Source organism: Pristiophorus japonicus, chromosome 16, assembly GCF_044704955.1.
Source record: "Pristiophorus japonicus isolate sPriJap1 chromosome 16, sPriJap1.hap1, whole genome shotgun sequence".
NCBI lineage: Eukaryota > Metazoa > Chordata > Chondrichthyes > Pristiophoridae > Pristiophorus > Pristiophorus japonicus.
Window position 1 is genome coordinate 120,787,280 of NC_091992.1, and position 27,767 is coordinate 120,815,046.

General features: G+C 43.4%; 1 protein-coding gene and 1 pseudogene across 2 annotated transcripts in view; both read left to right on the plus strand.

Annotated features, from left to right (window-relative positions):
• cant1a (calcium activated nucleotidase 1a) overlaps nucleotides 1-15,390 on the plus strand; it is a 28,314-nt gene extending 12,924 nt beyond the window's left edge. For both annotated transcript variants that reach the window (XM_070857765.1, XM_070857766.1), the window contains exons 2-4: nucleotides 3,387-4,043; nucleotides 6,117-6,320; nucleotides 9,619-15,390. In XM_070857765.1, the coding sequence (XP_070713866.1) occupies nucleotides 3,387-4,043; nucleotides 6,117-6,320; nucleotides 9,619-9,989 (1,232 nt within the window). In that variant the 3' untranslated portion in view covers nucleotides 9,990-15,390. The remainder of the gene's footprint in view (nucleotides 1-3,386; nucleotides 4,044-6,116; nucleotides 6,321-9,618) is intronic.
• Nucleotides 15,391-16,925: 1,535 nt separating this feature from the next.
• Nucleotides 16,926-17,105, plus strand: LOC139227217 (U2 spliceosomal RNA; annotated as a pseudogene).
• Nucleotides 17,106-27,767: the final 10,662 nt, after the last annotated feature.

Here is a 27,767-nt window from a genome sequence, read left to right on the forward strand (position 1 = left end):
CAATAGAAGGTTGAACTACACAACCAAAACAGTGGAATAAAAATCCCAAGAAACCATGATCAAACTGTACAGTGCTTTGGTCAGACCACACATTGAACACTATCCAGGTCTAGTCGCCAAGAAACAAGGGAAACATTTGAGCTCTGTAGGCAATGGAGAAACGAACCACGAGGTGGTTTCCAAATGTCGGATAAACAGATTAGAGAGACTTGGGCTTTTCAGCTTGGAAAGGAGGCCTCTGAGAGGTGATCTTAGAGGTAAATAAGATAGGAAATAATATGGAAAATTTATTTAAAAAAAAATATATATATATATAATATATTATATGACGTCATCCTCGTGCAAGGCCGAGAATAGTGCTCATAATGGAAACTTGCATTCGATTATGGCCCAGATTAACGGCGAGCGCTACTTTTGGCATTTCGCCCAAATGATCGCTGGCCCAAAAATAGCCTGAAGAAAAGCTGCAATAACTCGCCACTAATCCGGAATACTATACTGCAGTGGGAATCAAACAAGCCTGTTTCCCCATTGAGGCGATAAAAGCTCTGTGGAGTCAATTGTCCAGGTAATGCTTTCGTCCAAAAGTTATTTTAATACAACAGTCTGACAATGCTGTGCTTTGTGCCATTCGAAGTGGGTAGGAGAAAATGTTGGGCAACCATCGTATCATACCATGGTTAAAAAGCTCAATATTAGTCCTGGTGGCACCGTTCCCACTTGTGGATAAAGTTGCAAGATTCAGTTCACAGAAGATTCAAGTCTGCTTTTAGGCATTGCCTTTTTGCAGTGCAAAAACTTGGATTGACATGTCAGTATCTTGAAAAGCAATATGAAAAGAACAATGGCTGTCCAGAAGATATTTCTGTGCAGTAATGTGGTCTGAATCCCTCAATTACATCTGACACTATGAGCGTGAAGCAGGAATAATTTAAAACTTGTCATCTGAGCCAAGAGATGAGATTACAGTTCTCCTGTCAAATATGTGCTGTGGAGTTCATAGGTGGGAAGTGACATATTAGCTTCATTTATTTGCTGCCAGTGAGTGTCATGGGAACATTGGCTTGCGGGACAGTAAAGGCAGCTCAATGGGATTAGAGTAGACAGCTCCAGTCAAAGGCCTTCTCCTGAGCTGTAATTTCTATAATTCTGTGTAATTAGCTCATGATGTCCACGTGGATAAATAAATGATTGTAAAATCAAGCTACAAATTAAGCAAGTTATAACGTTCAGATGATTAGTGTGAAATAAAACAAATTATGTAATATTGAGAATAGTTAAGGCCAGAGCAGCATGAATAACTTGACTTGTCCGCTTTGATTGAGCTGTCCATGTGGCAGACAACAGGTCCGACAGTAGTGCTTCCTGACTTGACATTTCAGCCCTCTGTAGGGTTGCCTTCTCTGGTTGGAGGCATTCCTGGAGGTTTGAATGTGTGACATTCTGATCATGTGACAGCTGCAAATGTTATTGCGTTTACCTTGTAAAGTTTGGGCTCCCTGTAGCAATGTTCCCTGTAAGTTGCACAGGTTCGCCACCGCGCAGCAATCTGTGAAGGTAGCACGCAGGCCGCTCACAAGCTGTCCCGTTGAAGACACTGCGTGGTCGCGCTGCAAATTTAATGGTACTGCGCAATTAGGTAAACAGGCCGCGCACCCACAGTATTATTTAGAGGCGCATTGCCCTGCAGTTGAGTGTCTTTGCTTGTGGTTTCGCACCATCAGCTGTTGCGTGAGGAGTTCTGGGAACCAGGTGACCACCCACGAACAGGCATGAGCCAAACACAGATCTCACAAAAGGCAGCGGGCTCCAAGTTTGGGGCACTTCTGAAAGGGCACACCATCCTAAATTCAGCTCAGCGGCAACGTTTATAAATCATTCCTTGGGCTCAGACTCGATTTAAAGGAGAGTTTTCATTAGAATGATAGAAATTACAACACAGGAGGAAACCGTTCAGCCCCCACTGTCTATGTTGACACTCTTTCCTATAAGCCTATTTCTCACGACCAACCACCGCCCAAATACTTATCCGATTCCCTTTTCAATTAGTCTTTGCCTCAATAGCCACTTGTGGTAAAACAGCCCATGGTCTAATAGTGCTCAGTGCAAAAGCCTTTCTTCTGCGGTCCACATTGATTCTTCCAACGAGAATCCTTGTTCCCCTTTTACCCACCAGTGGAAACAATCTTTCACTATTTACCCACAGTAAAGTCCCCAGATTTCACTCACTCCTTTACTGGGTGCTTCTCTCAGCGCCACACCCACTCTCACTGTTGCAGATTCCCAGGAAATGCTGGTACCCATGCCCACTCCCACCTCAGTCTCCCTATCTTCAGTCCATTGTCCTCCTCTCCCCAGTTCCGCTTTCACTGTCTTTCCCTTAGTCCCTGTTCACTCAGCCTAACCCCACCCCTCTTTTTCTCTCTTTTTCTGCCCCCATTCCCCCAGACTCGCCCCGGTTTCTTCACCAACCAGTCCCATTTCTGGTCACCCCTAAGCGGGAACTGGCTCTCTGCGGTAGTGGGTGAGGGAGGCGTCACCGAGCTGGAGGCTTCTCTCCGGCAATGTCATGGGGCGGGTCGAATATTATTGTGTCATTCTACACAAGCTAGACCAGGTAATGGCTGGAAAAAACAGTATTTTAAAGCTCTTTTTTTCAGCCAATAAACATTTTTTTGAAAAAGCTGGTTTTACCTCCAAAATATGAGGAGGGAGGCAAAAGAAAGACAAGTAAAATATTTTACAGTTTAAAAACAAGTAGTGAAGGGTTGGAATGAGGTAACATTTTTAAAAATGCAATAGGAACGTGGGGGCTAGGAGCAGAAAGATGACAGAGAATAAGTGAAGCATTGAATGTCATGTAAGTTTTGTTTTAGATTATTAGCTGAGGTTTCAATTACTAATACGAAAAGCTAAAATAATCAGAATGAGAAAAGAAATAGGGTGAGCAGGAGTGTTTTGAGCAATTTCTACTGATCAAAACTGAAGTGTGTTTTTGTGGCAGGTCAATAATACAGCTGGAAAGTAATCTTTTGCATTTTAATAGCTTTATTATTGTGATAGGCTTTGTTTCAGTTGTCAACTGAAAAGTTTAAAGCTCTAATTCCCTGACTGCAGTTGCTGCTCTGAGGATTAATGTACATTATGATCATTTTATTGTTGACTTGCTCTATGTGGTAAAGATATACATCTTGCATAGTCCAGTAGTGCCAATTATTGTAAAAGTAACTTATTTGGGTTGAAGCCACAATAGTTCTCAAAGCAATATCTTCTGTTTTTGCTGAATACTGTAATTGTGCAGAGATTACATACAATTATCACCTTTTAGAACCATCTTGCAACATATTCTTTATTTTGCCTAACTTTTTTTTCCCTCCTTCAAAAAGGTTTCTACTTCTGCTGCAGCCTCATGTCTGTACTCCTACATGGTTTACTGGATGGAAATGATTCTATGAGCTCCCTTCGCATATCCGTTGGTGGTCTTCCTGTTATAGCTTCCATGACAAAAACAAGAGATTCCCGTTTTCACCTGAAATGGAAGGCTATACTAGCAGCTGCTATAGCTCTCTTCATACTATACATGCTATATTTTCACAAGGCTTCCCCAAATAGCCCTCATCAGCGAAATGTCCACAACTGGCAGATTGATAACTTTCCAAGGGACCGATACAATGACACTTACCCGCTTTCGCCCCCACAGAAGACCCTGGAAGGCATCCGATACCGTATCGGGCTGATTGCTGACCTGGACACAAACTCAAAGAATGAACGGAACAGTGACACTTGGTTCAGTTACTTAAAGAAAGGCTACTTGATTTTATCAAACAGCGGTGACAAAGTGACTCTCGAATGGGACAAAAATGAATCCATTCTCAAAACTCATTTGTCAGAAAAAGGACGTGGCATGGAATTGTCGGAACTCATAGCATTTAATGGAAAGCTTTACACTGTGGATGATAGGACAGGAGTGGTGTATGATATTGATGGGGATAAGGCGGTCCCTTGGGTAATCCTATCCGATGGAGATGGAACTGTTGAGAAAGGTACTTGCTCTATTTTTGGTTTGCACATGTCATTTTCTACTAGCCTTGTGGAATACTGCCGTTTGCCAGTCACTATAAATCTTGAATCCTTCACATGGGAGTCTTTACTCTGAGTAAAGATTGGTGTATTTAATTTTCTGCTTTTATATAGTCACAAGCGCAGTAGGCCAAGATTAGAAGAGCAGGGGATGTGAGCAGAAATGTAGATTGGAGGATGTTACAGCAGTAGGATCAGGAAAGGCATTGTGCACAAGAGTAATGATTTCTAAGTCCATGCATTGGGGGATGTAGAGCCAAGAATGTTGGGTGAACAATGCTTACTGTAGGGTAGGAGGCAAGCAGATACTTGCATTTATATAGAGCGAGAGAAACCTGATTTTAAAAAAGCAAGTAGCGGGAGAGATGGATGTATATTTGGGAGATGACAACATATTCAAGGACTATGTAGGAAAAGGGAGGTTGGAGATGGGACGCAGTTTGCAAGGACAGTGGGGTCAAAGGTGGATGATGACTGCAGTTTTGAAAGGGAGGGGGGGCAGTATCTGAGGAGAGGGAGCCATTTATAATGTCAGCTAGCATGTGTCCAGGAAGGGAGGTTGGATGGTCAGCTTCCTGGGAATAGGGTCAAGGGAGCAGGAGGTGGGTTTCAGGGAAGAGATAAGCCCACAGAGATGGGAGAGAAACTAGACAGAGACCAGGATTCTGGACCACAGCCATGGGGAGGTTTACCTTGGTGAGCAAGGGAGGAAAGGGAAGCGGAGGGGGCTGAACAGATGAGCGGCTCAATACCTTGGTACAAAAGAAATCCATGAGCTCCTTGTACTTTACAGGTGAGGGAGGAAGGGCAGGTGGAAAATGTACTGAATGTTTCCAGGCAGAGCTTATTGTAATATTTAATCATTTTAAGTTGCTCTATTATAGCCATTACTGATAGTCAATTCTTGGATTATTAAACACTGAATTTGTTGTTTGTATGTATGATAATAACAGTAACTTTTTGCCCATTGTGTTTTTGAGAGGGTAGGCAGGTGACCTGCTCCCAATACAATGTCATTGCCAATATAACTAGCTTTTGGATTTGGAATTTTACCCTGAGTGTACAGAGGTGTTTTTATCCCTCACACTCTACAAGAAATGTATGACCACTGATTCCTCCTGAAACCTATACAAAAACGTTTTTTATAAGAAAATTAAAATAATGGGAGAAAGGAGGAATTATTCCGTACAGCTCCACGGGAAGCTTTTATGCACTGCTGTTTGAGGCAGTTTGGTTAAAATACTGAAACCAAAGCTTTCCCACTGTAACTGTTAATGATAGTACTAAGGGAGTAGTGATAATAGCTCCAACCACTCATCATCATAGGCGGTCCCTCGAACGAGGATGACTTGCTTCCACGAGAGTGCACAGATGTTTCAATGAAGGACCCGATGTTCCAGTCCTGAACTCCAGTTGAGGGGGTGGAAGATGCCTGTGCGAGGATTTTTTTAATGTGTGGTGACCATTGCACATCAGCCACCACACAGGCTCGACAGAGTTAGGCCTTTATCCAGTGGCAAGGGTTAACCAGGACGACTGGAGGCCTGCTCTGCTGCACGGACCGAGTGCGCGCACATATTGCAGTGTGGGCTGGCCCGTGCTACCCCTGGGCCTTCGGCTCTTCTAGGCCCTGTACCTCATTTTGCCGCACCTCCATCCACGATGTTCCAGGGCCCCTGTGCTCCAGCTCTGTTTATAGCCCCGACCTGCGGTGGTGTTCTCACACAGGTTGAGGCGGCCCATGACGTACACCACTACAGCACTTCAGAACAACCAGTGGCAAGTAAACATGACTCTATCCTCAAAATCAAAATACCATCCTGGGTAATTGTAGATATATTTTCAGCTAATTTGGTATTTTACTTAATAATAGCAGTGCATGTATGTATGATACAAAAACAGAATGTGCTGGATATACACAGGTCAGTCTGTAAAGGGAAAGGACTAGTTGATGTTTCAGATGTTTGCCCTTCATCCAGACCATTACTTGTATAATACCTTTGCTATTACCCTACTTTTGCTTGCTATTCCTTAAGGTTTCAAAGCTGAATGGTTGGCAGTTAAAGACGAGCACCTTTATGTGGGTGGACTTGGTAAGGAATGGACTACCACCACAGGAGAGGTAGTCAATGAAAATCCAGAATGGGTGAAAGTTATTGGTTACAAAGGTGATGTAAATCATGAAAATTGGGTGTCTCACTACAATACACTCCGCTCAGCTGCTGGAATCAAATCTCCAGGTAAGAAAGCTTTGGAGAAGGGATCAGTGTTTTAGTGACTCAGTGCAAGTGCGTGGAGAAAACCTGTAGTGTATACTTTAGCTAAATGAGTAATTTGACCTTTAGTAATGAGTGTGACACATTAGCTATGGATGTTATTTTGCAATAGAGGTGTGGAACGACACTGTCTGAAGAGCAGCAATTCTTGATCATGGCTATGGACACACCTAAAATTTGTATTTTGGTGTTGGCATGCGTCAAATAGATTTAATTTAAAAAAACTGAAATATCCCAGTGAGGATGCATTATACATAAACATTCAAATCTCTCAGGTAAATGTCCCAGTGCAGCTTTTATTGATACTGGCCATCTTGATTGTAAATTCTGTGGTTCAGTCTGCTTTGACGAATGTACTTCAGAGTTCATGGGGATTTTATTGACTCTGGTACACAGTTATTATCTCTAATCCCGAGATAAGGATATGGATTCTGAAATTTGTATCTCGTTGTCTCCTGATCAGATTTAAATTGATTACCTATAGAGCGTTGACTTTCAGTGTACCTTTTAGCCGTGATCTGCAACTTTAACAACAGTGCTGAATCTTTTGAAATTGCCCACCTCTGTGGACCTCCCCTTTCCCCTGTCATTTCTTCACTTCTCCACCTTTCTCCTCATGGATTTATCTTGGAAGAGTCTGAGAGAATTTTCTTCACCCCCACCCAACCAATGTTATAGCGCTTTTTAAACAAAAGCAAGGTACACAAAGCCCACTGCACACCTGAGAAACAAAGCGAGAAATCTGATGGTTTGATGCAGCTGCCTCCACTTTACAAAAACATCTTGGTTACATTAGATCACACCTTGTGTTCTGTAATCTAAAATTGTCATACTTCAATTTCTATCGAGGTTACAGTGTTCTTGCCATCGCAACCCTCAAGCTCATATTATTCACTTCTTTAGAACTGTGGCATACTATACCACGAGTGGTTTCCATCACTATTATTTGTTTTGTCTGGTAATAAAATGTTCGCCAATCCTATCACTAAGCAATGTATTACCCAAATTTCTTGGTTTCCATTGTGCTTTAAAAATCAGATTAGAATGTTGTTAAACTATAGCTCACACTGCAGTTTGTTTTGTTAAAGAAAAGTTTTGGAACACTGCCATAGGCATTGCTTGCCTAGATTTATTACCACATATGCTGTGTATGCTAATTGTCTTGGCTTTACATTTCTGCTTTGCACTAGAAGTGTACAATTTAAAGTTATATTTCCATGCAAGGACTGAGAGAATAGTACCTATATCAGTTGGAACTACACCAGTTAACTGGATAACCAACCAAAAGTTTCAATTTATGCTGATCACCACGTAACTATTTTAAATTAGGGTTTAAGAGCAGCCAAATAATGCTGGTGGTTGTTAGCAGCTTTCATTTAGAGGGGCGTGTTGTCAAATGCACCTTTTGTTAATGCCTTGTCATGTTTGACAAATTTGCTGGAGTTCTTTGAGGATGTAATGAACAGGATGGATAAAGGGGAACCAGTGGATGTGTGTATTTGGACTTCCAGAAGGCATTTGACAAGGTGACGTATAAAAGGTTCCTGCACAAGATAAAAGTTCACGGGGTTGGGGTAATATATTAGCATGGATAGAGGATTGGCTAACTAACAGGGAACAGAGAGTCGGGATAAATGGTTCATTCTCTGGTTGGCAACCAGTAACTAGTGGGGTGCCTCGGGGTCAGTGCTGGGACCCCAACTATTTACAATCTATATTAACGACTTGGACGAAGTCACTGAGTGTAACGTAGCCAAATTTGCTGACAATACAAAGATGGGAGGAAAAGCAATGTGTGAGGAGAACACAAAAAATCTGCAAAAGGACATAGACAGGCTAAGTCAGTGGGCAAAAATTTGGCAGATGAAGTATAATGTTGGAAAGTGAGGTCATGCACTTTGGCAGAAAAAAATCAAAAGAGCAAGTTATTATTTAAATGGAGAAAGATTGCAAAGTACTGCAGTACAGCGGGACCTGGGGGTACTTGTGCATGAAACACAAAAGGATAGTATGCAGGTACAGCAAGTGATCAGGAAGGCCAATGGTATCTTGGCCTTTATTGCAAAGGGGATGGAGTATAAAAGCAGGGAAGTCTTGCTACAACTATGCAAGGTTTAGTGAGGCCACACCTGGAATACTGCGTGCAGTTTTGGTTTCCATATTTACGAAAGGATATACTTGCTGTGGAGGCGATTCAGAGAAGGTTCACTATGTTGATTCCGGGGATGAGGGGATTAACTTATGAGGAAAGGTTGAGTAGGTTGGGCCTCTACTCATTGGAATTCAGAAGAATGAGAGGTGATCTTGTCGAAACGCATAAATTTATGAGGGGGCTTGACAAGGTGGATGCAGAGAGGATGTTTCTACTGATGGGGGAGACTAGAACTAGAGGGCATGATCACAGAATAAGGGGCCGCCCATTTAAAACAGAGATGAGAAATTTGTTCTCTGAGGATTGTAAATCTGTGGAATTCGCTGCCTCAAGAGAGCTGTGGCAGCTGGGACATTGAATAAATTTAAGACAGAAATAGACAGTTTCTTAAACGATAAGGGGATAAGGGGTTATGGGGAGCGGGCGGGGAAGTGGAGCTGAGTCCATGATCGGATCAGCCATGATCTTATTGAATGGTGGAGCAGGCTCGAGGGGCCGTATGGCCTACTCCTATTCCTAGTTCTTATGTTCTTTTATTTGTAACCGTAGTATGCCATCATCATGGACAGATCTGGTACAGGGGCATCTGTTGATTATCTACATCATTTTGATTTAATCTATCAAAACTGTGGTTTCTGACTGCCTCAGAAAGGTAATTGATGCCATTGTTAGCCAATTAGCTGATACTGCCTTTGTTATCAGCGCTGTCTTCTGCATTAGGGGTAATGTCCATTAGTTCGATTTATAACGTGATTTATCTATTTTTACTTTCTCATTTTCAAATATTGGTTCGCAATTCTCGATAGTTTATTGTGTTTTTGTATTATCAGCATGTGATATCTGAAGTCAGGAGGTAATTTTAAAAATAGCTGCAGTTGATAGTATGTTGTATATGTTTGATAATGTTCTACGTACCGTTTTAGTAATGAGAGTTAACATTTTATTTATTGTCTTAAGTATAGTTTTTCTTTTGTTAAATTCAGCAAGGTTTTTCTGGGAAGCTTACAAGAAAGGATAAAGTGTAATTGAATCTTAATATAATTTACAGTATAGGTATAATTTTCCTTGTCTGTATTTTTAACTTTTTCACCCCTCACCACCTCCACTTAGGATACCTCATTCATGAATCTGCGGCCTGGAGTGATCGACTACAACGCTGGTTCTTCCTGCCACGGCGAGCGAGCAGTGAGCGCTACAATGAGAAAGATGATGAGCACAGAGGAACAAACCTCATTATTAAATGTACTCAAGATTTTAAGGAGGTTTTGGTGAGCAAGATTGGAGTGGTTAACCCTACCCATGGATTCTCTTCCTTTAAGTTCATTCCAGATACGGACGATCAGATCATTGTGTCGCTGAAATCTGAGGAAGATAATGGGAAAATAGCTACTTATATTATGGCTTTTACCTTAGATGGACGCTTCCTTTTAGAGGAAACAAAAGTGGGGGATATAAAATATGAAGGAATAGAATTTATGTGAGCTATTTCCTGATCAAAAGTGCACCGATCTGGATGAATGTACTACTGTTTCCAAGAATCTTCAGAAGGGCAGTTCCCCATGTTGGTGTTATCCTTTTAAATGGTTCTTAGTCGCCATTAATCTGAAGTAGTGTTCTTTTGTGATACCCTCTTTGTTTACATGTAAGAGATTGAATACAAGGTATTGCAAAATTGGCACTTTTCTTCTGCTCTTCCCTTCAAACTTCAACATTCTAATTTTGCTGAAATTATTAAAAATGTACTGGGGATGTTGCCTTGTGCTTACGTGGTGTAAAATCTGCAACCAATCCAAGAAATATGCAAGTCCTTTTCTTTTAAATGCAAATCAGTAGCAGCCTGGTTTGCTCATTTGTGTGTGAATTTGTTAACCTATCAACTACTGAAGTTGCATATCTTAGAAGCAGAAAGAATTGTAAAACTGGTCATGCCAAAGTAATAACCTGGGTAGAATTTGGCCAGTGTCGCTGACATTTTAAAAGATATCCCAAACTCCATTGGCACAAGTGATCTTGAAACAGCTATTCATATCCTGTGCCCTGTATGTGGGTACTTCAAGCTTGGACAACTACTTTTGGAGTTCTTTGAGAAAGTTTCCTCTGGTTTTTCCAGCACAATTTGCCTGAATTCAGCCAAACCAGCGCTGAATTTCAAGCACAAGTTATGTCCAGCACAGATTGAGTTTCCGGGATTTTTTTTTTTTGCACTGTTTTTGTTTATTAAAGTCACGCTGGAAGCCGGCCTTTCCCACAAAACTGGCCACTTCCCCAGAACTAATTAATCACTATGGTGAGTCCTTGCTGATTGAGCCCGTTTGAGGAGGCTCTTAAAATGAAGCTTTTTTTTTAAGGTGCAAGGGAATTAATGGCCATTTTTTTTAATTAAAAAAAGTTTTAAATATTTTTTTAAAATTTACTAAGCAATTGACTAGTTTGCACCAATGAAACTAGTAAATGCTCTGTATAGGTTTTGAAGTCATTTTCAGTTGTTTAATATCAGGTTACTTGCAGGTGAGGAAAAGCTAGATAATATTAAAAACGCTTATCTTTTGTGATAAACCCATTTTCAGCAGTATTAATAAAACTGCACCAGGTTACCACTTGGAAATATATATCAAGGAATATTTTTTAATGCAAGGAGGAGGAAAAAAACAATGACCTTCGAAAATACTGCCTGTATGTGCTGGTTCATGGAAGATTTTACATGTGATCATGCAAATGAGTTTGAGCGGAAACTTGAAACATAACGTCAATTTGGAAAACTCACGCAGTTGAAACGCAATTTGCGCCCGGACTTCCGATGCACCCAAAGCGGAAACACTTTTCGTAGAATCTTGATTACCACAGAGCTTTTGAGGAAAGGTTATCCACCATGTGGCAGAAAAGGGCGCAGAAAAGGGCACTTAAAAACTGGATTTGATTTCGTATCCTGTTGTCCAGCATGCTGTGCAGTTCGCTTCACTGCTTCAGTAGAGGTGGGAAGAGGAAAATGTATTAAAATCAACAAGTTAAGCACAGTCTGTTTTATCAATGCATGATTTGGGGAAAATGCAGCATATAGATCAGTCTGACTACCAAATGTACCAGGGCTCCAGTTAACAGTGAGATTCCCTGAGTTACACTGACTCAATACAATGACAGCATGCAAGTCTTTAGACGATTCCTCTGTCAATTACGTGTTTTTTTTTAATCAAACCTTCACAGGAACTGCAGGGTTTCAACATTTCAAACTCTGGTAGTTGCTGTTCCACTTAAAGTGGAAGCTAGCAAAGAACTGTCACTTTTATATCGGATTGAGTTCCAAAATCCAGAAATTACATTGATCTGTTAGTGAATGTATTTTTGATCCATTTTAAGTAATTACATCAGATACCTGTTGTGAAATACAGTGGTTCTATAAATCAGAAATAAGATTGAATCTTATTTCTAGTTTTGATGCTAAAATAGTTCTTAAATCAACTGGCAAAACAGTCACGTTTGAATTCATGTTCTGTACATTTTGATCATTACTTGCCCTCTGAATTGTCATTTTAACCTCATCCAAATAATGGTTATTGTCATGGGAAATTGTATCTGTGTCCTTTTAATATGGTAGACCAATTTTATTTTAATAGTTCTTCCTCAATTGTTAAATTTCTGGTTTGATTTGAACAGGATGCTTGTCTTAAACCATTTATGTAAGCTTAACATCCGCTGCTGGGGGTTACTCCTTTCTACTTGTTGAGAGACTTCATAAAATGATTTAAGTGGTTAGTGTGTTAGTCTTTTGTAAGTGCAATTTTGGTGTCAGAAGTCTTAACTCTGACATCTATCTACTTGATGGGCATGGTCGGCAAACATCTTATAGCACAGAAGGAGGTCATTCAGCACATTGTACCTGTGTTGGCTCTTTGAAAGAGCTAGCCAATTAGTCCCACTACTCTGCTCTTTCCCTATAGCCCTGCATAGTTCTTTAAGTATATATCCAATTCCCTTTTGAAAGTTAACATTGAATCTGCTTCCACCACCCTTTCATTCCAGATCGTAACTTGCTGCATGAAAACATTCTCACCTCCCCTCTTTATTTTCTGCCAGTTGTTTCCTCTGGTTACTGACCCTCCTGCCACTGAAAACAGTTCCTCCTTATTTACTCTATCAAAACCTTGATAATTTTGAACACCTCCAGTGAAATCTGTTCTTAACCTTACAACGAAAGCAAAATATTGCAGATGTTGAAAATCTGAAATTAAAATTCTAAAATAAAAATCCCCTTAACCTTCTCTGCTCTAAGGAGAGCAATCCCAAATTCTTTATTCTCTCCACATAACTCTCATCCCTTCTCCCTAGTATAATTCTGGTAAATCTTATTGTCTGAAGCCAGAACTCTATAATGTCTTCTACTACAATGAGCACGGTAATTTAATGTTTATGGCACTAGACCAGCAGTCCAAACCTATGACCTACATAGGACCACGATTGCAATTTCAGGGTACAAATCGGCGGAGCTTAAAATCCAAATGGCTGCCGGCCTGTCCTTTACTCCCAGGCTCTGACTGTCAACCAGCTTGACATGGGAGCAGGCCAATTTCCCATCCTCCTAGAACCTGTTCGCTGCAGTGGGGCACCCACAGCTGGCTGACGGACTGGAAATGATGCCCAGGCCTCTAAATGGCTTGGGCCTCCCTCTGTCAAGAAGGTGTGGGCAGAGGACGTACTCTACCGGTACTTAAAATCATCCCTCCAGTTTCGATGAAATATCTTTGGATATCAAATCTTACCTGTATAGAGTCAATTTTTAAAATGTAAAATGTTGTAGTGCAAACAGACCACAATTCCCACTGTATTGACAAATATATCGTTGCCTTTATTAGCAGAAGGGTACCATACAGTTGTTTATCCCTCTACCAATATATCCACAGCCAAGAATTAGATACATGTTTAGGATTTGTACACAATGTCTAAATTAGCTCACTTCAGACTGCTACATAACTCAGTCTGAAAGGTACCAATTACTGACTAAACCAGGTATGTCGACAACAGGACTGCAGCCCAACACGGAGTTAAGTGCAATTTAACTCTTGCCAGAGACTTCCAAGACTAGGATGTATTACTAACTATAATTGCAAGGGTACAGTTCATGCCATCCCAACATTACAGGCCAGATTTTAACCGGGCGAGTTTTGAGCGGGTGGGTAGCATTGTGAGTTAGAAACTCCAACTACTCCAGAGTGACTCTTCAACTTTGGGGCCTCATTTTAAATCCTGCTGGCTGACTTCCTATCCATTCGAAGTGGGTAGTCAGCGGGAAATCTGCCTGGCATGGAAGTAACTCGGAGATACTTAACTGTTGGGGCCTCTTTGGGCCCCGATCCTCTTCCCCGCTGTCATCACCTGGCAGTTAAAATTGCCCCCTGAAGTATCAGTGAGTACAGCAAAGGTATATTGAGTCTGAAGATCATCAGAATCCAAAAAATAAGAAGTACAACAGTTATTTAATTGTAAAACTCACAATATCTTGACATTAGCCAAGTTACACTTGTTAATGATATAAGAGTTGCATTAGATTTATCAAAATTAACAGAGGTATTAATGTGTTTAAGTTCCAAGTCAATATTCAGTGCTTCATTGTTGGATCTTTTGCATTAAACGTTCTCTTGGTAACAGCATAAAACCCAGCTATTAACCTTTTCTATTTACAACATTTATATGCATCTTTGATGATCTTTGCATCGAGGCAGGCAGGACAGGTTCAACGAGTTCTTCCTGAATGGAGTTTAACCTTAAGCTAATGTGAAGAGAATCCTACGTCACATGATTTAGGCAATTAAAAGTCAATTTAATAACATAGACACAATTCTAAGGTATCAGTCAATGACACAACATATCTTCAGACAGTTATAACTTTTGCCTGTGGGAATTCTAACAAGATAGCACATTATACTGATAACTGGGTCACGAAGAGTCCTTGCACAACTTCAAAGCTGACCAAAAGCTTGGTCAGGGGTAGGTTTTAAGGAGCATTTTAAAGGAGGAAAGAGAAGTAGAGAGGTTTAGGGAGAGAATTCCAGAGCTTAGGACCTAGGCAACTGAAGGCATAGCCACCACTGGTTGAGCGATTAAAATCAGCGATGCGCAAGAGGCCAGAATTAGAGGAGTGCAGATATCTCGGGAGGGGGTGCTGAAGGAGATTAGAGATGGGGAGGGGCGAGGTCATGGAGGGATTTGAAAACAAGAATGCGCATTTTTAAATTGAGCCATTGCTTAACTGGGAGCCAATGAAGGTCAGCGAGCACAGGGATGAGGGGTAAACAGGACCTAGTGCAAGTTGGGACACAGGCAACAGAGTTTTGAATGACCAAGTTTATGTAGGATAGTACATCGGAGGCCAGCCAAGAGTGTTGGTTTTGATATCTTCATTCAGAACCCAATAAGACTTGTGTAACCATTTTGTTAAATCCTACATGGATATGGTGATATTCAGCATGTTGGGTAAATGTTATGCAGTGAAGTTTTATGTATATTGTATAGTACATGGATCACAGAATTTCCTTAAACTTGTATTCATTGCAGAAACCATGTTTTTAAATTGACATTCCTTGTCTGTGTTAAGACCGCTCAAATTCATGGATGGATGGCACCTATGAAATGCAGTTCTGTTGATGTTTTTAACCACCATTAAGCACATGGGCTGAACCAGGATGTTTGCAATTGTCACGGTCAACTCAATACTATATTTTCAAACTGTATCAAACTTTGATTTGCTGCTTTCACATGGGCTATCTTATATGTGTAGCTCTGTTGGTAAGGTTTTGTATCAAAAAGTTAACTCCAATTAAAATCTTACTGTCTTCATATTTTTTGATACTGGCTCTAAATCTCCTGATCCCCATTAATAAAATGTGAAAAAGAACAAAATAATAAATCTTTTGTCCATTATGGGTGCAGCCTGTCTTTACTGTGTTTAATTCAATACTGCTTAATTGAACAGAATTAAAGAAAGCCTAAACTAGCCACATAATGTTCACATGCTGCTACTTTCAATTCAGTATATGAGAAGCCAATGGCCATTTCCTCCTGCTGTTAGTTTGCATAGAAAACTTGAAAGAACAGAGTTTCTGATTAACTGACCAAAGTTTAAGCCATGTTGTTGTTTTATTTAGATTACCCATTGTGAATATTTTGTTTGCTCTTATGCTGTGCATACATTGAGTAAGGTGTGCAAAGAAACTACCAACCCTGCCTCTTTACTAAATCTCATGCAGTTTTTTTTTGTCATCTGTATACTTGGGACTTGAACATGATTGAAGATCTCTCAATTCATTCTCCTGCATACATTGTTAAAATAATGGAATCGATTTATCAGGAGTGAACTTGAGGATTATCAACAACGACAACAATGTAGACAACAATGTAGTCAACAATAATCAGCTTGACTGCAAAAGTGGAAAATTCTTTCTGACTAACCTCGATGACTTTCAGGAAGTGACTGCACACATGAACCGGGCAACCTAACTGTGTGGTGCACTTAGATTTCCAAAAGGCATTTAACAAGGTTGAACATACATGACTATTATCAAAGAAAGAAAGAAAGAGCTACATCTATATAGCGCCTTTCATGACAGGACATCCCAGAGTGCTTCACAGCCAATGAAGTAATTTTGAAGTGTAGTCACTTGTAATGTAGGATATTATCTAAGCTCAAAGCTGTAGATTCCAAGATCGATCTTGAGAATGGACAATAAATTTTCTGAAGTGTAGAAAACAGGTACTTGTTAAAAGAATAATGGGGTAGGGTGAGGTAGTAACAGTGCCCCAGTGGGGACCAATATTTTAATTTTGAATTCATAAACTCAATCCAAATTAGTCACATTTACCAAACCTGCTGGGCCGAAAAGGCCCATTTCTGTGCTGCAAATTCTGTGTAATTCCATTCAAATGGCAGATGATATAAAACTAGGAAGAGCAGTGGAAAGGAGGTAGTTCACAAGTTACAAAATGAGTTGGACAAAATGTGTAACTGGGCAGAAAAGTGGTAGTTGAATGTAATGTAGGCAAGTATAAAATACAGCATATGGCGTTGAAATAGCTGAGGGTGAAGGTGAATGACCTGGAGACTTTCGTAGACTAAACATTGTGTCCAACCAATCCACAGCAGCAATCAACAAAGCCAATAGAATGTTGAACTACATAGCTGAAATAGTATATAAATAAGAGTAAGTCATGGTTAAACTACAGTAGTCTGACCATATATTGAGTATTGTATCCACTTCTAGTCAGCAAGAGAAAAGGATGCATTCCAGTGCTGGAGGCAGTGTGAACAAGAGCCACCGTAGTGTAAAAGGTCTGAGTTATAAGGAAAGACTGGAGAAACTTGAGCTTTTCACCTGAGCGGTGATGCACAAGATAATTACAGGTATGGAAACGGTAAATCTAGAATCACTCGGCCTTTTCAACCTTTTGGCTAAGATCAAGTGTAGTATCTGTTCTTATCAGTTTAATATCCCCTATGGGGACCAAATATTGAATTGTTTTTTGGAACAGGGAGATGGAACAGGGGCTTGCCCCGTCCACTCCACGCACCGACCTGGTATTGCAGTGTTTCCAGGAACGATGCAGCTTCACCTCTCGGCCTTTTGGCTAAGATCAAATATAGTAGCGCAAAGTGATCTTTGGCGCTGGAGTTGATCTGACAAGAATGAACAAAAAGAAACGGTAAATCTAGAATATTTTTAATTCAACGGGACGCAGGTTCAAGCTTGTAAATGGTAAATTTACAAATCATGTCAGTTCTACACACATACTGATCAATATGTGGAATGGAATTACACAGACTTTGCAGCACAGAAACAGGCCTTTTGGGCCCAGCAGGTTTGTGGTCCACACGGGCCTTCTCCCACCTTCGTCTTACCCCATCAGCATATTCTATTCCTTTTGTCCTCATGTACATATATAGCTGCCGCTTAAATGCATCTATGCTATTCACCTCAACTACATGTAGTAGCGAGTTACACATTCTCACCACTCTGAGTAAAGAAGCCTCTCCTGATTTTCTTATTGGAATTATTTCCTGTCTCATAATTTTACAGATCAATGCAGTGAGCCTTTGGATCTTTGATATAAGATCCATTTCCTCATGGAATGTATTGAATTACCCCTTTTCTGGAGTTCCAATTGCAGATGTAGTAAAGGTCACATTTCCTGCCTGAAAGAGGTATAATGATTCCCCTCATTTTCCTTTTAAAAAAATGTATTCATGGGTATGTGGATGTCGCTGGCAAGGCCAGCATTTATGGCCCATCCCTAATTGACCTTAAGAAGATGGTGGTAAGCCGCCGCCTTGAACTGCTGCTGTCCGTGTGGTGAAGGTACTCCCATAGTGCTGTTAGGGAAGTAGTTCCAGGACTTTGACCCAACGACGATGAAGGAACGGCAATATACTTCCAAGTCAGGATGGTGTGTGACTTGGAGGGGAACGTGGAGGTGGTGATGTTCCCATATGCCTGCTGCCCTTGTCCTTCTAGGTGGTAGAGGTCGCGGGTTTGGGAGGTGCTGCTGAAGAAGCCTTTGGTGAGTTGCTGCAGTGCATCTTGTACATTGGGTATTATAAGATGTCTTTTACTCTCATTCAAAGAATGATTACACCTAAATATGATTACTCCACATCTTAAAGAACTGCACACAATGATGTAATGTTGACCACTAGATACTTAAATCCTTTAATAGCCCCATTAAAAGAGAAACTTAACTTGAATATTGGAGAGTGTCAAACCAAATTATACACCGGTGGCCCAACTGTCCAATACTTCATTTGCTCTGAGGAAACTATCGCCTTGAAAATGTATACATTTCACATATTTCTCTTTCATCAGCGTCATAGGCAGTCGCTCGGAATCGAGGAAGACTTGCTTCCACTAAAAATGAGTCCTTAGGTGGCTGAACAGTCCAATACGAGAACCACAGCCTCTGTCACAGGTGGGACAGATAGTCGTTGAGGAAAAGGGTGGGTGGGACTGGTTTGCCGCACGCTCCTGCCACTGCTTGCGTTTGATTTCTGCATCTCTTGGCGACAAGACTCAAGGTGCTCAGCGCCCTCCCGGATGCACTTTCTCCACTTAGGGCGGTCTTTGGCCAGGGACTCCCAGGTGTCAGTGCACTTTATCAGGGAGGCTTTGAGGGTGTCCCTGTAACGTTTCCTCTGCCCACCTTTGGTTCGTTTGCCGTGAAGGAGTTCCAAGTAGAGCGCTTGCTATCGGAGTCTCGTGCCTGGCATGCGAACAATGTGGCCTGCCCGGCGGAGCTGATCGAGTGTGGTCAGTGCTTCAATGCTGGGGATGTTGGCTTGGTCGAGGATGCTAACGTTGGTGCGTCTGTCCTCCCAGGGGATTTGCGGGATCGATCCTGCAAAATTTCTCTTTAAACCCGTGCTGTTGGATGATGTAATTGGCATACAAGAATACCATTGTTTCTAGTTTCTGATACACCACGCATTAGGATAGTTTCTAACTGCATCTTCAAAAATCTTAGGTTTTGAGTTAATATTGATTGTTACCATCGAATATGATTGCTGTGTACCTTGAACTGCAATTTTACGATATCGCTTTCATTTTTCATCATGCTATATCTCTATTTGTTCTCTTCTTAGATGTCATTACTTTTCCTCTTTGACCCATGTTGTTGAGTATTCAGGAGATCTGGTGTTTGGTCTGGAATGTTTTTTTTTTAAATGTTCTGTTCTTACATTAGGATTTGAAAGCTTATATCCGAGGAGCTGCATTTCCCTATATGTTGGATTATACACTAAATAGACCATTGGTGATCTCCCGCCTGCAAATTGTTGCGATAGCATAATTAGATCTAGCATTTCATTTTGTAACTGAAGCCCATACACAGTAAAAGATATCTTAAAATCTACCATGCCACAAAGTCCACATGTGGGGTAAGAATTCTTAATTTTCATCCAGGCTACATTTATTTTACTTTTTGGGTAGGGACAGGTGTTATGCTTACAAAGATGAAGGACATGGTGCTGAAAATGGGGAAACTTTTCACTTTTGACTGAAGTTATTGTCTTTTCCCCCATTACAAACTACGCAAATTAATGCCAGGGATTCCATTCTCCTCCCTAGCCATTGTCTCGGGATGAACTAGACTGTTTGCAGTCCTCAATACAAAAGCAAAATACTGCGGATGCTGGAAATCTGAAATAAAAACAGAAAATGCTGGAAATACTCAGCAGGTCAGGCAGCATCTGTGAAGAGAGAAACAGAGTTATCTTTTCAGGTCGATCACCTTTCGTCAGAACTCCACAAATGTTGACTGACCTGCTGAGCATTTCTAGCATTTTCTGTTTTTGATTGCAATCTTTGCTATTCTACGACAGAACTGAGCTTGCTGCCCATATATATTCCATCACAAACATTGCCAACCTCCATCTCCATTATGTCGTCTGCCTCAGAGCCCATCTTCTGCTGAAACCCTTAACCATGTATTTGTCTTCTCCACACTATTTCTGGCTGACTATTCTGTTAACTCTGTGAATTTCAGCTCATCCAAAATTGGTGCCGACATCCAATCCCAAATCAATTCCCACTCACCCGTCTTTTCCTGACATTGGCACCTCAAAACGAGCCTCAAAGAATTTCCATGCCATAAAGTCTGGAGGTAAACAAGGCATCTATAAGGGTTTCATGGGCAGAGATGGACAATATTGCCAATATGGAAGTAAGCAGTTACCCACTTGAAGCTGGTTCCGAGTCATAGCCATCCATCTAACCAGAACCAGTCACAGAATTAAAACTGAATACACTGTATTCCCCAATTAATTTTCCTGCCAAACTTCCTCTTAATATCATCAGAACTACCAGCCTCATTTGCCTCTCTCAGCAGTCTTTCGCAAACATTCACAACTATCCAATCTCTTCGTCCACTTTCCCTTCTGTGAGCTAAATCTCTCGTCATTCTCACTGGAACTTGATGTTCGTTGAGATCTTGAATGCCTCAGTCAGATTTCCTGTCGGGCTCCCCTTTTCTAGTGCAAACAAACTCAAGTTCAGTAGTCTTTCCATGTAGCTTAGGTGTCTGATGCCAGGTATCGGCCTTTTACTGGACTTTTTCTGGTACCAACATGCCCTGTCTGTCATATGGAAATGAGCACTGCATACAGTACTCCAAGTGGGATGAAGCAAAGATCTGTATAGGCTCAGTATCACATTGTGTGATTTGTGTTCTATTCTATGTGTACGAGAGCATGGGCCTTACGTTAAACATCTGTAAGACAAAGGTCCTCTACCAACCTGATCCTGTCTCACAGCACTGGTCCCCGATTATCAAAATCCACGACGAGGCCTTGGACAATGTGGACCATTTTCCACACCTCGAGAGCCTACTGTCAGCAAAAGCAGACATTAACGACGAGGTCCAATACCGCCTTCAATGAGCCAGCGCAGCTTTCGGCCGCCTGAGGAAAAGAGTGATTGAAGACCAGGACCTCAAACCCGGCACCAAGCTTATGGTCTACAGGGCAGTAATGATACCCGCCCTCCTTTTTGGCTCAGAGACGTGGACTATATACAGCTCACACCTCAAAGCGCTGGAGAAGTACCACCAGCGCTGCCTCCGCAAGATCCTGCAACTCCATTGGCAGGACAGACAGCATTGACCAAGCTTGATCAGCTCCATTGGGTGGGCGACATCATCTGTATGCCTGATACGAGACTCCCAAAGCAAGCGTTCTATGCGGAACTTTGACATGGCAAGCAAGCCCCAGAGAAAATGCTTCAAAGACACCCTCAAAGCCTCCTTGACAAAGTGCAACATCCCCATTGACACCTGGGAATCCCTGGCCCAAGACCACCCAATATGGAGGAAGAGCATCCGGGAGAGCGGTGAGCACATCGAATCCCATCGCCGAGAACAAGCAGAAACCAAGCGCAAGCAGCGGAAGGAGCGTGCGGTAAACCAGGCTCCCCACCCACGCTTTCCTTCAACCACTGTCTGCCCCACCTGTGACAGAGACTGTAGGTCCCGCATTGGACTCCTCAGTCACCTGCGAACTCACTTTTAGAGTGAAAGCAAGTCATCCTCGACTCCGAGGGACTGCCTATGATGATGATGATGATGATTTCATGCAATATACAACCAAAGATCCGATTGTCTTTATTTACCACTGCCATGCCCTGTAGACAAATTATTTCCCTGTCGTGCCTCTTGTTCCCTACCCCCACCTGCCTGAACTACTTTGCCTTTGTCCCCACCCAATTCTATCCCACTGTTGTTCCCGCACAAAGCACACATACCTTTCCCTCTCGCCAGTCTCACTCCACACTGAGCATCTTTGCCTTTCTCCCATTTTTCACTGTTGACCCACCCCAGACAAACAACAGAAGGTGTTTATAAAGATCTTTGAGCCTGTTCTGAGCACTGGCCAGATTTTTGCAGGCGGAGTCGAGGGAATTGGTGCTAAAGCCTGACAGTAGCAGGAGCAGTACTCTGGATAAACCTGTATTATTTGCATTAAGTATGCAGCAGTGGCCCTTTTCTACACTTCCGGGAACTTAGTCTCCTTCAACTCCTCATCCTTACTCCTGCCCCGAGCACCTGCACCTCCTCCCTCTCCCAGCTTGAGTACCCATAACTTTCCCCATTCACACCTCCTCCTGCCAGTTCCTGTCACTACCACGCTAAGAACCCAGATATTGAACCTTCCCCGTTCTTCATTGCTGACACACCCCAAGTACTCCTGCTCCTCCTGGCTCCGCATTAAGATATGTAAAACAACTTGAAACTTGCCTTTTGGTTGCTTGCGCTGTGCATGCTGTGGTCAATCATAATCGTATATAACAAAGGAAGTTGAAACAGGTGTTAGGCCCCTGATTTACATAAGCAATGGATCTAAGCCCAGTTTCAGGCATGTGCTCTAGATGGCTACAGGGTGCTTGAACATATAAAGCACTTCTGCAGTGCCCATTTTTTGCCCCAAAATGGGCGCTGCGTAATTGAATTTCTATGCCTCTAATCACAGGCTCTGCTAATCTGTACCTAAGGTCTCTAGCTAGGCAACTAGGGCCCATGTGTTCCCATGAGTAGAGAGCGTTTTTCATTATTTTTTAATTTATTCATTCACGGGTTGTGGGCGCTACTGGCATGGCCAGCATTTATTGCCCATCCCCAATTGCCCTCAAGTAGGTGGAGGTGAGCCGCCTTCTTGAACTGCTGCAGTCCGTGTTGTGAAGGCGCTCCTACAATGCTGTTAGGTACAGAGCTCCAGGATTTTGACCCAGCGACAATGAAGGAACAGCAATATATTTCCAAGAGTCAGGATTGTGTGCAATTTGGAGGGGAACTTGGAGGCTCTGGTGTTCCCATGGGCCTGCTGCTCTGATCCTTCAAGGTGGTAGAGGTCGCAGGTTTGGGAGATGCTGTCAAAGAAGCCTTGGTGAGTTCTGCAGTGCATCTTATAGATAGTACACACTGCAGCCACTTGCGCTGGTGGTGGAGGGAGTGAATGTTTAAGGTGATGGAGGGAGTGAATGTTTAAGGTGGTGGAGGGAGTGAATGTTTAAGGTGGTGGAGGGAGTGAATGTTTAAGGTGGTGGAGGGAGTGAATGTTTAAGGTGATGGAGGAAGTGAATGTTTAAGGTGGTGGAAAGGCAGCCGGCCAAGCGGGCTGCTTTGTCCGGAAAATGTCATGTTGCGTGAGTGTTGTTGGAACTGCACTCATCCAGGTAAGTGGAGAGTATTGTGTTCCTAACACAGATGAGGCTGCACACAGGGAGGTTAAAGTAACAATGACCTCAGTCTTTAATAAGACACTCCAAAGTGAAGAACAGGCCTTATGGACCGGCTTATATTCAGTGCTCCCAAGAGATGCTGGGGTCCCCTGGTGGCGGAACATGGGAGTGCATGTTTTATAGATATACAACATCACTCCCCCGCCAAAGTCAAAGTGAAAACTATTTACAAGGTGAGGCAGTCGGGAACCTTTCTTTTCCTGGTGGACCGCCTCGGTACAAATGTCTGTTCTGGTGTGTTGGCTGTGCCTTCGCTGGGCTGGCATGTTATTGGCCCTGCAGGGCTGCTGGGTGAGCCTGGCCTTGCTGGGCTGTTGGGCGTGATGTGTTCGATTTCCTAGTCCGGCATGGTGTCGGTGATCGTTTGGATGTGTGTTGTGGGCTCGAAAAAGGTGGTGTCTACTGTGGGTTGTTCAGGGCAGTCTGTGAACCGCAGCCTCGTTTGGTCCAGGTGCGTTCTGCAAATTTGTCCATTGTCTAGTTTGACTACAAACACCCTACTTCCTTCTTTAGCTATCACCGTGCCCGAGATCCACTTGGGACTATGTCCATAGTTTAGCACACGCACAGGGTCATTCAGATCAATTTCCCGTGACACAGTGGCGCGACCATCGTTTACATTTTGTTGCTGCTGCCTGCTCTCTACCTGATCATTCAGGCTGGGGTGAATCAGCGAGAGTCTGGTTTTAAGTGTTCTTTTCATGAATAGCTCAGCCGGGGGCACCCCTGTGAGCGAGTGGGGTCTCGTGCGGTAGCTGAGCAGTACTCGGGACAGGCGGGTTTGGAGTGAGCCTTCTGTGACTCGTTTGAGGCTCTGTTTGATTGTTTGTACTGCCTGCTCTGCCGGCCCATTGGAGGCTGGTTTAAACGGGGCCGAGGTGACATGTTTGATCCCATTGCGGGTCATGAATTCTTTAAATTCAGCACTGGTGAAACATGGCCCGTTGTCACTGACCAGTATGTCAGGCAGGCCGTGGGTGGCAAACATGGCCCTCAGGCTTTCAATGGTGGCAGTGCTTCCCGACATTATTTCACATTTTGAAAAAGCATCCACCACCACCAGGAACATTTTACCGAGAAACGGGCCCACATAGTCGACATGGATCCTTGACCATGGTCTGGAGGGCCAGGACCACAAACTTAGTGGTGCCTCTCTGGGTGCGTTGCTCAACTGAGCACACACGCTGCATTGCCGTACGCAGGACTCTAAGTCAGAGTCGATACCGAGCCACCACACGTGGGATCTGGCTATCGCTTTCATCATTACTATACCCGGGTATGTGCTGTGGAGATCCGAGATGAACGTCTCCCTGCCCTTTTTTGGTAGTACGATGCGGTTACCCCACAACAGGCAATCTGCCTGAATGGACAGCTCATCCTTTTGCCGCTGGAACGGCTTGATTGGCTCTTGCATTTCAACGGGGATGCTGGCCCAGCTCCCATGCAGTACACAGTTTTTTACAGCAGAGGATCTTGGCTGGTCCAAGTCCTAATCTGGCGGGCCGTGACAGGTGATTTATCATTTTCAAACGCTTCCATGACCATCAACAAGTCTGCGGGCTGTGCCACCATCAACAAGTTTGCAGGCTGCGCCATTTCCACCCCCGTGGTGGGCAATGGTAGCCGACTGAGAGCATCCGCATAGTTCTCGGTGCCTGGCCTGTGGCGGATGGTATAGTTATACGCTGATGGCGCAAGTGCCCACCTTTGTATGCGGGCTGAGGCATTAGTAATTATCCCCTTGTTTTCAGCAAACAGGGATGTGGGGGGCTTGTGATCGGTTTCCAGCTCAAATTTGAGGCCAAACAGGTACTGATGCATTTTCTTTACCCCGAACACACACGCTAATGCCTCTTTCCCAATCATGCTGTAGGCCCTCTCGGCCTTAGACAAGTTCCTGGAAGCATAGGCAACAGGTTGCAACTTCCCCACAACGTTAGCTGGTTGTAATACACACCCGACTCCTTACTACGATGCGTCACATGCTAGCACAAGTCTTTGACACGGGTTATACAATACAAGCAGATTGTTGGAGCATAAAATGTTTCTGGCTTTCTCAAAAGCAATTACTTGGCTTTTTTCCCCATACCCAGTTCACACCTTTGCGCAATAACACATGTAGGGGCTCTAAAAGGGTGCTTAACCCCGGTAGGAAGTTACCAAAATAATTGAGGAGTCCCAGGATCGACCTCAGCTCCGTGACGTTCTGTGGCCTGGACGCGTTCCTGATAGCCTCTGTCTTTGCGTCTGTGGGCCGAATGCCGTCCGCCGCGATCTTTCTCCTCAAAAACTCCACTTCTGTTGCCATGAAGACGCATTTCGACCTCTTCAGCCGCAGCCCTACGCGATCCAGTCGCTGGAGGACCTCCTCCAGGTTTTGTAGGTGCTCGGCAGTGTCCCGACCCGTGACCAATATGTCGTCCTGAAAGACCACCGTGTGTGGTACCGACTTGAGTTGGCTCTCTATGTTTCTCTGGAAGATCGCTGCAGCCGACCGAATTCCAAACGAGCATCTGTTGTAGATGAACAGGCCCTTGTGCGTGTTGATGCAGGTGAGGCCCTTCGAAGACTCCACCAGCTCCTGCGTCATGTAGGCCGAAGTCGGGTCGAGCTTGGTGAACGTCTTTCCTCCTGCCAGCGTCGCAAATAGGTCGTCTGCCTTAGGTAGCGGGTAATGGTCCTGTAGCGAGAAACGATTAATAGTTACTTTATAATGGCCGCAAATCCTGACCGTGCCATCACTTTTGGGTACTGGAATAATCGGGCTGGCCCACTCGCTGAATTCCACTGGGGAGTGGGCCAGCCCGAATATTGCCCTCGTGTTGCAGCCTGTCCAGCTCGATTTCCACTCTCTCCCTCATCATGTGAGGTACCGCTAGCGCCTTGTGGTGAATGGGTCGTGCCTCTGGGACCAAGTGGATCTGCACCTTCGCCCCAGAAAAGTTTCCAATGCCTGGCTCAAAAAGGGAAGGAAATTTGTTAAGAACCTGGGTACATGAGGCCTCATCGACATGTGACATCTTCCATCACTTTACTGATGATTGAGATGAGGCTGATGGTGTGGTAGTTTGCAGGATTAGATTTGTCCTGCTTTTTATGGTCAGGACATACCTGGGTAGTTTTCCACGTTGATGGGTAGATGCCAGTTTTGTACCTGTACTGGATCAGCTTAGCTAGAAGCACGGCTAGTTACAGAGCCCAAGTCTTCAGCACTACAGCCGGAATGTTGTCTGGCCCAGAGCCTTTGCTGTATCCACTGCGCTCAGCCGTTTCTTGATATCACGTGGAGTGAATCAAAAAGTGGCTGAAGACTGGCTTCTGTGATGGTGGGGAGTTCAGGAGGAGGCCGAAATGGATCATCCACTTGACACTTTTGGCTGAAGATGGTTGCAAACACTTTAGTGTTGCCTTTTGCACTCAGGTGCTGGCCTCCGCAATGGGGATGTTCATGGAGCTGCCTTCTCCCATTAATTGTTTAATTATTCGCCACCATTCATGATGTGACAGGACTGCATCCATTGGTTGTGGGATCGCTTCTGCTGTTTAGCATGCATGCTGTATTGTAGCTTCACCAGGTTGCCACCTCATTTTTAGGTACACATGGTGCTGCTCCTTGCATGCTCTTCTGCACTCCTCATTGAACCAGAGTTGGTCACCTGGCTTGATGGTAATGGTAGAGTGAGGGATATGTCGGGTCATGAAGTTACTGATTGTGGTGGAATACAATTCTGCTGTTGCTGATGGTCTACAGCGTCTCATAGATGCCCAGTGTTGAGCTTCTCGATCTGTTCTGGATCTGTCCCATTTAGAAGGAGGGTGTCCTCAGTGTGAACACAGGACTTCGTCTCCACAAAGTCTGTGCGGTGGTCATTCCTACCAATATATGGACAGATGCATCTGCGACAGGACGATTGGTGAGGACGAGGTCAAGTCAGTTTTTCCCTCGTGTTGCTTCTCTCACCACCTGCCGCAGGACCAGTCTGGCAGCTTTGTCCTTCAGGACTCGGCCAGCAATGGCGCTACTGAGCCAATCTTGGTGATGGACGTTGAAGTCCCCCACCCAGAGTACATTTCTGTGCCCTTGCTGCCCTCAGTGCTTCTTCCAAGTGGTGTCCAACATGGAGGAGGACTGATTCGTCAGGTGGTCAGAAATTCTGCAGGGGTGGATTTCTCAGTAGTTTGGCTTTGGAGGCTGTTAAACATGATGATGGGTTTTTTGCATGACATCTGGCTCAACCCGCCAAAACTGGTTCCAGTCGGTGGATAATCGGAGCAGGAGAGGAGCCTGAGTTTCTCGAGTTCCCAAAACAACCTCTCAACCAGCATCACTTCTTCCTTTTGGCACCAGATGGCTCTGCATTCCACATACTGTAAATTGCACAGAGTGTACAGTGTTTAGTGTCTCAGAACCAATTTTTGTGCGTAGGGACTGATACTTATTTCAGAAAGTGGTTATAACAACATAAGAACATAAGAATTAGGAACAGGAGTAGG